The 12,016-nt window shown below is 37.4% G+C and overlaps 1 protein-coding gene across 1 annotated transcript in view; it reads right to left on the reverse strand.

Annotated features, from left to right (window-relative positions):
* The window catches only part of NBAS (NBAS subunit of NRZ tethering complex), a 189,778-nt gene that overhangs the window by 171,452 nt on the left and 6,310 nt on the right, over positions 1-12,016 (reverse strand). The window contains exons 6-12 of the mRNA XM_063314683.1: positions 11,030-11,073; positions 9,157-9,290; positions 8,464-8,597; positions 8,285-8,383; positions 3,389-3,533; positions 1,909-1,974; positions 1,175-1,303 (exon numbers count right to left, since the gene is read on the reverse strand). Coding sequence (XP_063170753.1) covers positions 1,175-1,303; positions 1,909-1,974; positions 3,389-3,533; positions 8,285-8,383; positions 8,464-8,597; positions 9,157-9,290; positions 11,030-11,073 — 751 coding nt within the window. The remainder of the gene's footprint in view (positions 1-1,174; positions 1,304-1,908; positions 1,975-3,388; positions 3,534-8,284; positions 8,384-8,463; positions 8,598-9,156; positions 9,291-11,029; positions 11,074-12,016) is intronic.

Genomic DNA, 12,016 nt, shown 5'->3' on the forward strand with positions numbered 1-12,016 from the left:
CAGGAAAGTGATTATGTATTCTTAGAAAGATGCTAGTATACCACACTTGCAAAAAATAATAATAATAATAATAATTCACAGAAATTTTAGCTGAAGTGAAACCAACACCTCCAGGTTAATTCATTTATTAAGGCAACTTCATTTTCTAATTATTGGGGAGGGGGGTATAAGTACCCCAAACTACTTTTATTTTTATATGATGCCAATGTATTTAATTCTGATTAAAATAATAGGAGGCAGGAATTTTAGGTATATTTGCTGCCTTGAGTTGACTAAAAAAGAAAGGCAGGATAAAAATCTCATCATCATCATCTAAATTGTTTACTTGATTTTCATATAAATAAATATTCTTCCGGTCACATTACTTTATAACAACATTACTATCAGACTACTATCCACCTGTTTATTTCTGTTTTGACTACTTCACTGCTCAACCTTCACGTCTACTCTTTATCTCTTTGCCTACAGACAAGGCAGACAGACTGTAGTGTCCTTCATCCTTATTAAAAAAGCATGTTGAAAGCACTGATTTTGCATAGATTAGGCTGGCTGGTAGCCATGGTGTTCCTTCCTTCTCTTTTCCAAGCCTTATGTAAAAAGTATTGCATAGCTCTGAAAAAGGTATCTAGACTTGGTTTACTTAAAACCGCAGGCATCTGCAACATGCCATGTCTTTTGCTTCAGCGCTAACCATATTAGCCAACTCTACAATGAAGGAAGCCCACTTTTATTGATTCCTTTATTGTTACAGTGGTGCTTTAAAATTTGTGAACCCTTTTGAATTTTCAATATTTCTGCATAAATATGACCTAAAATGTGATCTGTTCTCCACACAAGCCTTAAAACTAGATAAAGAGATCATTTTCCTCAATAAATAAATGAACAAGTATAATATTCTGTTAATTGGGTTGTCTTTATCTAGTTTTAGATAGGATCCACCAAATCCAAAGGGGCTCAACGCTAAAGTAGCCAAGCCCAATTACTTTACTAAATCTGTGTAAGTTTCTGTATGGATATAAGTTTTAATTAGCCTTTTTTTCAGTATTGAACAAATAAAGTTATTTTTTAAAAGGTCATTCCATTTCAGATACATCTCTCCTACACGAAAAAAACCCCCACCACCACCTCCAAAGAAGAAGAAATCCCATGCACGTCATTGGGTATGGCCACATACCTGGTCACTTTGTTCCCATTCTCCTTGGTGTTTCAGAGAAGGGATGCTCCAAATAGTCAGTTTTCCAGAGAAATGTATAACTGCTAGGTGAGTGTTGTCTGGAGAAAGGCTCATCTTGAAGACACCATCCTATCCAGTATTTCAGTTAGTGATGAAAACAGAAAGAAGAAAATTAGAAGTAAGATTAACCTCACAGTTCACATTTCCTCCCACTTTCAAAGTAGATGTACTTCTCATTAAAGAGATTCCACAGTATAAAATTTGAAATGGTTCGTGACTGCATATGTCAGTAGCAACATAATCCTAGGTATGCCTACTCAAAAGCAAGAAAGACTGAGTTCAATGAACCATACTTCCAGAAAACAGCCAAGCAAAATAACCAAAAACTTCAAAGTACCATGCCATCATTCTGATGATACCCTTGTGTACAGCTTTCATTCAGATCCAAATGTTCAACCCTCAAGCAGGATCTGATCCTTGGTTCATAAGCTGCAGGAGGATGAATAGGTTCCACTAAATCTACACAAGGTTGAAGGCGTAGCTAGAGGTTCTTTTACACTTAAGGACCCAAAACTGATTAATTTCACCTTCACTTAATTAAGCCTCTTTTATCACCATTATATTGTCTTTGAATAGCCAGATGGCAATCATAACCAAGAATATATCTGGCAATGTACCTTCCTTTGAAGCATAGAAATCTAATAATCAATCATTCTTGCGTGTTCTTCTATTACCTTTTCCCTTCCTTGCCTGTTGTAAAATGAAAGATGCAAGATCTTGAACAATGAACTTTTCTTGGCCTGTTAAAAACAAACTTGTTTTAAATTCACTCTCTTTGTCAGAAGCTAAAAACAAAAAGAATCAAGTCAAAATAAATATATATAAAATACATACGTAGACCTCAGAAAGTTCCTATACAATATAAATTACACCAGTAAGGATTCTGAGCATTGGTGCTGTAATCTTTCCTAGAACATTCTAGACTCAGTCAATAACCAGAAAAGAATATGGATTGACTTCTTGCTGTGCTTTTTTTAAAACACATACAGCGCAACACATACAGGATGACCATTTCCTCAATCCTTCTGTTAACTATGATGGCTAGCCCTGATGGATGTAAGATCCAAAACAACCGAAGAAACAAGACAGCTAATATTACTTGTATATTAACAGCAGGTTCCAGACAGCTATTTCCAATAAAAATCATGATGATATGTTTGACATATATAACCCTTTGGTATAACCAGATTTGAACTTTTAGACATTTTTGTAAGGCCAATGTACAGAGTTTTCCCTAATTTGTAACCCTTGTAGCGAGTTTGTATAGTAAGAGCTGTCCCCACCACCCAAAACCATCCGATTCTTTTGTTTAAAAAGCTTGCTAACAATTAGAAGCATCCCAAATCCTAGGTTTTTTTCCCCAAGGAGATAAAGTGAAAGAAGACACTTATATAGTTCAATACCCAAATCATTCAATAATACAGACGGCAGTAGAACTTGAGGGGGGCTGAGTTGACAGTGACTGATAGGAAATGAATTTGGTGGTGTGGTAGAAAATTCAACAGCAACCCAGTGCTTGAATTTGCATATTAAGCAAAGCCAAGTCATAATGCAACCCTTGGAGGGCCCTCCCTCATCAAGTTGCTGAATTTGGACAGTATGATTTTGTCTTTTTATTAAACCCCCCCCCCAATACCACAGTCATGAAAACAGGTGTATTTCACCTCTGCTGGGCTTAATACATCAACTCCCTCCAACAATTAAAGAAAAATTAAAAATTGGCTGAAATGTTCAGCCATGCCCTATGCTGTGCCATTTGTTATGCCCCTTTCTGTCACTACCAAAGAAGAGCCTAAATGTAGATCTTGGCTGAAAATTTGGCCCATCCCTACTCTAAGATGTAATAGTCAGTGTAAATATACTCAGATAATGATCACTCTTTACTGCTGTCTTCTCCCTCTGAGCACCGAACTATAGCATTGTCTACCTGAAATTTATGTAAGAGTAAGAATATCATACAATCACAACCTCTGGAAACAAAGTGAAGTGTTGGCTCTATTTGGAGCACTGCACATTTATTATGGCTTAATGTAACCTCAAACGCAGGGACTGCCCACTGTTAATTAATTTTGGGAATTTTAGTCCAATGCTTTTGATAGATCATATGAGAGAAAATAGATATAAATGGTCCAAATATGCTTCATTTATACTTACAATCCTGACATCGTCTTCATAATTAGTAACCTGTTTATAGTAGGGTGATCCAGAAAGAACTCTCCATATTGACAAACCATAATTACTTGCTTTAGACACTCCAGCTCCATCATCATCCACTTCACAGCCACCGATAATCAAGAGCCTATCACAAGAAGATTACACACAATTTAGCTTGGCATCCTCCAATTCCTCAAATCTGTGCCGAGGCAAAAAGCATTCTCAACTGCCATAATTTAAAATTACTTATTTCATCCTTTAAAACAATTATTTATATCATTCTGCCACCTGGGCATAACAAATCACAATTCACAATTCCTATTTAAAGCTATTATTTAGAAAGAGAGAAAGAAAATCAAGAACTAAACCTCTCAGCTGTACTTGCCACTAATTCAGCTGTACTTGCCACTAAGTGTTTGTATAAGATTGTGAAGTAATTAATCTAGCAAGCTAATTTTCAAAGTAATTACATGGGGTTTTTTTTCAGAACACATTGTAAGTTTAAAATATGTACTGAGGATATATGGCATCCTTTTACCCAAATAAAAGCATAAGAAAGTGTTTTACTTTTTTTTTCCGCCAAGGTGGTAAAATATTACCACCTAGTGGTAGATGAACAGACAGCATGTTGTCAAGAATAATGCTTCTCACTGTAATTGAGTTCACACATTCATTGGCCAGTCATCAAGTACAGTGTAATAAAATTAAACAAATCCAACCCTACAAGAGAAACATTTTGTCCATTTAAATTCTCCAGTAATTTACCAGTAATTTCAAATTTAGTCACCACCCATCTCACAGAGCAACTCTGGACAGTTTACAATAAAAACAATAATAAATACTAGTTAAAAATACAATAAAACCATTCTTAAATAAATAATATAGTCCAAGGTGTAGATGTTAAAAAGTTCTTAATTTCCAGGACCATCTTCAGGGTCTAACCATCCCCAGGGTTGGTTACCCCTCCTTACACCGCACATGAGATGGCAGAGCCAGGTCTATATATACATAAAACATACATGAAATATACATAAATAAATTGAATTCTGCAGCATAAAAAACATCTATTCATCTACCAGTAACAGGTATTCAGGGACTGCAATCTCTATGATGCTAGAGCTATAAGCAATACTACTGAACAAGTGGCAGTGTCCCATCTTCTTAACGCTTAACTACACTGATGGCCTGCTTTATGGTACCATCTCACCTACACAATTCTGCCTGAGGTCTGTGTTGTTCATTGACTTTGTAGATCCTTCACAGAGTTTGTTCTTCTCTGCAAATCTTACATTTGGTGGTAACAAATGTAAAAGGAAAAAAAAGTTCTAATTGCTTCCAAAAATACTATATGGGAGAATACATAGAAATTTCTATTAGTTTCCATTCTAGTGGGGCTGGCTGGCTTCAGAAGTGATACTGAGATGCTACCTTGCTTTCTAATCTCAGGGATGAATTATTTTGCCAATTTATACACAGCAACCTTCCAAGGGGATTCTATAGATTTCCCATTCATCAAGATGCTTGAAAGTGGAGTTTTTACTACATGCTTACAGAGAGGCTTAAGTTTGATGCACTTAAGTTCAGAATACTTATATTCTTCATAATTTAAACATTTATTTATAAACTACTTGAAACATGACAGCAAAAAACAAAAACAAAAAACCAGCTACTCTATCAAGTTAGACCCAAGACATTTTATTAACTAAAAAAGGCATCGCAGCACAAGTTTAAAATTTTAAACAATTCTTTATTGAGCTGACAAAATGCAAAACTGAAGCAACTATTTAAGACAGACGGTATCAAAGAAAATGTCACTGCTCACTAACTCAGAAATGACCTGAACTCATACATGCATGCAATAGTAATGAAAGAATGCTCATGGGAAGGAGATCAACAACAGAAATATTTGAATTACATCATGAATGAGTTAAGAGTAATCAGGGAGGAGAGGGAGAACGTGTACAGTGCAACAAATATAATAATTCTCCCTTAGAAGAGAGAAGGAGCAAGGCAATTAAGCATCATACCCTGGGAAACTATGAAATAAGTCATACAATGAAGTAGTAATCAGGAACATTTATACAACAAAGACGAACAGTAAGTTATAAAGTAGCTGAAGAGAGCCAGTTTGGTGTAGTGGTGAAGATGTTGGCCTAGAAACCAGGGGATGGTGAATTCTAAGCCTTCCTTAGGCATGAAAGCCACTGGGTGACTTTGGGCTAGTCGCTCTCTCTCAACCCAACCCAACTCACAGGGTTGTTGTGGGGAAATAGGAGGCAGGAGGGTTAGGTATGATCGCTGCCTTGAATTGACCAAAAATATATAAAAGGCAAAATCAATATATAAGAGGAGGATAATAAAAGTAATAGAACTGGGGGGGGCTGTGCATAGCATTCCAAAGGATGTCTTGCAAAGCATGCTAGTGCAAGAGAAGCAGTTCTCCTTAAGCAATAAGAAGCCCTATCCTCCAACAGACTCAGTTTGACTACACAGTTGTCTGCATGGGTACTGCTGGGGGAATGTCAGCTACTCAAGGGGACACACATTCAGACAGCCAGAGATAGCCTTCAAAGAAACCACTCCAGAGGGCATATAGGTACTCCTCGCTTAGCAACCACAACTGGGACCAGAAACTCCATCACTAAGCAACATGATCACTAAGCAAAACATCATGTGACCATGAGAGACTTACAATGTCACTTCCCACTCGAGTGTTAAACAAGTCACCACAGGTTGTTAAGTGAGACATCACATGACTGCAACTTGTGATTTTTGTGCTGGCTTCTCCATTGACTCTGCTTGTCAGAAGCCGATTATGAAGCATGCAAATAGTGATCACATGACCGCAGGGACTCTGCAACGATTGGAAATGCGAGGACCAGATGTAAAGTTACTTTTTCAGCACTGTCATAACTTCAAATAGTCACTAAACAGGGCAGATGTTACACAAGGTCTACCAGTAGCTGCTTTAAGACATCAAAGAGGAGTGCTACCCTTGCGCTTCACGAAGCACTGTTCCTGAATATTTTGCATACCTCTAAACGTTACTGGACAATGACATATTAAAATAAAATCCAGTCCATGAATAAAGTTAAGGGGGTAAGATTTTACTGGATAATTTTTACTGAATGTTGGAGAATATCATTATAGTAAGAAGCACTGAACTAAAATGTTGAGGGGAGAGAGACTCTTGACATTAGTAATAAAAGGTCTTCAGAAAACAAGCTCTGTTTATTTTAAATAAATAAATCAAAATGTGAATTTAAGAAAAACTGTAGATTGGTTACTGGGATGTAAAAAAAATATTACAGTAAGGCACTTTATTTATTTATTTTCTATCCTGCCTCTATTATTTTTTTATAAATAACTCAAGGCGGCGAACATACCTAATACTCCTTCCTCCTCTTTTCCCCACAACAGCAACCCTGTGAGGTGAGTTGGGCTGAGAGGGAATGACTGGCCCAAGGTCACCCAGTGGCTTTCATGCCTAAGAACTCTCAGTCTCCTGGTTTCTAGCCTGTTGCCTTAACCACTAGATCAAACTGGCTTTCCTTATCATACAAAGAGAATATCAAATATATTCTCCTTGGTTGAGAATATGTCAGAGATGGAAGAACAATAATTTAATCAGCAATACAAAACAGGTGGTAACTTTTAAATCTTGTAAATATGCTTTGAAAAATGTGTAACATTTTGAAGAACAATGCCAACTCAAGACAGTAAGTTCTAGGGAAAATGATAAAGAATGATAATGAAATATTTTCAGCAAAGTTCAAAGTATTCACAACAAGAAGAGAAACAAGGAATAAGAAACACAATTTGCACCCCAGTTTTAAATAATATAAATCACAGAACAATTTATTAGAATATCTTTTATAGTCACTATCTTAGCCTAATAGATTAAAGGGAAAGAGTTAAAATATTACTAGAAAAAAAACATGTTAATATTTCTAGAGAAGAAAAATTTGTCTGGACTAAACATAGATTATAATCTATAACAAAACTTAGTATGGAAGCTTGCTTCCATATGATTCTACTATACTTTCAATTATTAGATTCAGCAAACTATTAATCAGAGACCTATAAGGGATATGCAACATGAAATGGATCCATATATTTATTGAAAGATCATTTAAAATTGGATCAAAAGTTTTTATTTTATTAATAGGAGGTTTCCCCACTATCTGTCCACAGCATGCTTAAATAAATAAATAAAGAATATCAAATTTATGTAGCCTTTATAACATTTTGCTGTTTTGTCTCTGATCACGCCCACTTTTAAAGCATGGCCCTCACATGCTGTACAAAATTTGCCATAGCCCTTGACCCAATGGAAATTGTTGTAAAGGTATGTGAGAATGACCTTGGGAGACAGGAGGAAGAGCCGCAGACTGGGCAATGGCCAGACAAGTGGCAGCTGAGCCTGCAGAAGGAACGGGGGCATGGAAAATGTCTCAGAAGGGACTCTCCCTGTTTTCTTTTATTATAAAGGCCAGGTGGAAAAGATGTACTTTCAGACTTCAAGATTCTATTAATGTAACCTTACAATAGAGTTAGAGCTAGTACTTCTGGGTGTGCTTCTTGTCTGGACTACCTTGCAAGGCTGACAATTGTGCACTCCTGACATACAATAACTTTTATCTAAATCCTCTTGCACTGGTGCAATAGTTCCAGAAGATTCCAGAATGCTTACGACTAACATGGCTACAAAGACCATCTATCAGCCTTCCAAAACTAAATGAAACATTATTACTAATGTTTACAAGTGCCAGGGATTGCTAAATTTCATTAATTACCTTGCTGCAATCAAACATTTCAGGAGGCGGGAGGGATGACAACTAAGTGATATCAAGCACGTGACTATTTCATTAAAAGAATTAAACTACCCAATCTTACCGATGTGCAGGATGATAAACTACTGCAGTTATTCCATTAATGTAGTGCTTGCTAAAGCTGAAAGTATGGCTCTCTTGGTAGCTCTGATTTGTTCCAACACTAGATCAAAAAAAGACACAATCTATTTATGAAATAGAATTCTCAATAAATTATTGGTAGACACATTAAATCATATTTACCTCACCAGGTAGCTTTTCAGCTCACCACGATAATTGATGACTAACAATTCAGCTGACCACTGAGCGCTGGCTTTGTATTCCAGGAAGATCAATCCTGCAATGGCATAGGTCAAGTCCCCCGGGAAGCTAGTATCCTATTCCAGAATAAAAATTAAAAAAAATAATAATCAGCAAACAAGTTAAAAAGGCTTCAAGCACTAGGACACAGTTTCTACTTGAAACCAAGCTTTTTAAAAACCAGAAATTAAATCTCTCAACAGTATATTATTAAAAGTAAGCCTAACATTTTATAGCGAATATTCACTCCTCAGTATTACCGATTAGGAAGAAATTTCAACATGTAATAATAACAACACTTAATAATACCTTAGCAAAGTAATATGAATAACAAAATATTGGTGCTAAATAATATTCTGTTTGGAATTATTATTTTAGAGGTCTACAAGAGCAGCAGTTCCAGGCCAACACCAGCAACCTTGTTGGGACAAATAAAATTAAATATATCTTGTTAAAATATCTGCCAACAAAGAATGCAAGTTTACCAATATACATGCAAAATAGCTATCCAACAGAATGACCAATAAAGCATGTACAATGCAAGTTCTCAACCTAAGTCATTAAAACTGTAATGGCTAAGAAGGTTCCACTGCATGCTCGTTGGACTTGTAAATCTTGCAAAGGAAAAGAAAATACCGGTTGGATGAGCAAGAGTTCACTGCCGACCAAATCAAATACGCGAACAGTTCCTGTGCTTTCACCATAGGCAAGCAAAGTGCAATCGTGACTCCATGCGACACATCTCCATTGTGGATTAGGATCTTTTGGGACTATGTGGAGAAGAAGGTATGTTGATAAACTCCAAATTACAAATGGTGAGCAAAATCACTTTTTCCAAACTCCATCTTTCGAACAGTTGCATTACAGATATATATTCCAATGTTCTCTGTGGCAAAGCCATTCTAAAAATAACTGCTTTGTTTTATTGCTGCTCTGTCTGGAGGGAAGGCATAAATGTTGATTTGGTCATCTCTGAACCATGGAGTGGAAGCGGGCCCGTGAATCACAATCAGAGACTGGAAGGTTTGGATTATAATGAAAGCACTTGAAAGAAGGAAAAAACTATGGCTGCACGTACACAATGGTGTCTCCACAATCACTCTCAAAACTTCGTTTTTTTCAAAAAGAGATAAAACATATGACATTGTTGTGTCTGCCTATTTTACATCCACAAATGTTTTAAAGGGAAAGTCTTTAAAGGATGTGATTGACTAATTCCTTTACTTTCTTTAGGACAGAGCAATCACATGCTCCACCTGTTGGTTTTGGCCTCCCTTATTTCATGGCTCACACAATCTGCTTCTCTTCTCTTTCTTTGGGTCTGTATGCCTCAAAATCAGGGATAAGATCCTGCACTTGTAGGTTCCTCAACAAACAAGCCATTAATCTGATCCCATAGGGCAAAGGCATGAAGCAACCATTCAAAGGCTTGGCATGGTTGTTGCCCAGATATCCCGCCAGGAAGACCTTGGGAGGGCCATGAAACAGCCACACTGAGCTTCTGAGTTGCTATGGCTTATTTATGTTGTGGATCCAGACAACACTTCTCTCATCAAAGGATATGCCCAGGCCTAATTCATATGAACCTTGTTTTCAGGAGACTAACTAGGACAAAGTTGGCTTGTTTCTAGGAATCGTCTTATTGCTGACATCCTGTTCTAGACACACCTTTCACATCATACTAATTACAGGTGCAGAAACTTATATATAACTTATAAGGACCTTAAACCCCTTCCTCCACAGGCAGCTTTGATTGCAAAGAATGCCACAGTCCTATGCAGAGCTAAAATAACATAAATTAGAATGTAAGTTCTGGACACCTCAAAGCTCCCATACTTGTTATATTTTCAGACATTCAGTTCCTTTGCTTTGGACAGAGGTACTGCAACTGGCTGAACATGCAAAGACAAGCACAAAGAACATTTGGGAGCTTATGAGTTTGCCAAATCCACATTACTAAATCCATACAACCACTGATGGAATTTGAGAAGCAGCTGTTTTTCACCTGCAAGACAACTGGGAAGATTTTCTCATCAGAAGGTATTTTCATTTATAAACATATGTTTGAAGAATAATAACTCAGCCATAAAATGAGCTGATACAAATATATATACCCTTAACTACAGACGTCCCCTACCCTTCCGAGGAGGAACCACTTCGTTCTGACTAATGATTAACTCCTTCTCCAAATGATCATCTTCACCAAGCCAATGTAGCATTAGCCAAACACGAAAGAGTAGTTACAAGTAAACTTCAAGGAAGCACAAGCTTTGTAGAAGTAAGGGGACCAGTACAAAAGGGAAGGGAGAATCAAGCTTGGGCAAGCTCAGTGGGGCCAAAATATTAACCACCTCTTTGTAGAAAAGGAGAAACATAAAAAACTAAGATGCAGTGGCTAGAAACTAAACTGCAACTTTCTGTTAGAACTGCATTTGTGATAGGGTTTGGGTGGTTTTTTGTTGTTTTTTTGGCTAAGTTGTAATTTACTTGAAAGTGAAAAGTTACTTACCTTGACATTTCCCAATGACAGACCCAAACTCATCCTTTGCAGACCTGCAATGTTTGAATTTGACATATAGAAATATATGAAAAGCATGTTTTCATGCTTTGCAAAGGTCTTGATCATTGTCTACACTACTTTTCAGGGGCTGATACTGCACCAGTCTTTGAATGTCGCTTTAAGAACTCCACAGTAAAAGGAGGCTGGTCTATATAAAAGGATTTCAAAGTGAGTGGAAGTGAAAATTAAGTATCATTTTAAATTAATGTAATTATTTCACCTTAAATTTAAAATATGGGCACACTTGCCATAATTCACATCTCCTCACATGTTACTTGATGCTCAGTTTAATAAAGAAAAAAGAATGCTAAAAAATGCTCCCAACTCCCCCCATTCTCTCAGACAGATAATCCTCAACTTACAACGGCAATTGGGACTGGAATTTACATCAGGAAGTGATGCGGTCATAAAGAGTGACTGCATCGCTTAGCAACGGCAATCCTGCAGTCCTGGTTGCTGTCGTTAACTGAATCCCGTGGTCATTGGGTGACGCAACTTCCTGCCAGCTTCCTACAACCAAAGTCAGTGGGGAAGCCAGCAGGAAGTTGCAAGTACCAGGCCCGAAAGCAAGTAAGTGAAGGTGAGAGGGGGGTGCACGAGAGTCACTGCGCAGGTCAGGGAGGCTTGGAGAGGGTGTGCGAGGGGGTGTGCGAGAGGCGCTGTGTGGGTCAGGGAGAATCGGGGAGGGGATGTGTGAGAGGTGCAGCGCAGGTCAGGTGCATGGGGGTGTGTGAAGGTGCGCAAGAGAAAAGCTGAAATACTGAGTGAGCAGCAAAGAAAGCTCTGGATTCAGTTGCTTAAAGAATGTCTTGTCTAAATTTTCCCATTTGATATCTATAAAATTACTCCAGCTGCATCTGCCCTTAGCAACAAGACAGGGTTTGTATTATGATTTTCTGATCAACTGCCTTACAGATAAATAATGCAGATCACTGC

Source organism: Candoia aspera, chromosome 1 (genome assembly GCF_035149785.1).
Source record: "Candoia aspera isolate rCanAsp1 chromosome 1, rCanAsp1.hap2, whole genome shotgun sequence".
NCBI lineage: Eukaryota > Metazoa > Chordata > Lepidosauria > Squamata > Boidae > Candoia > Candoia aspera.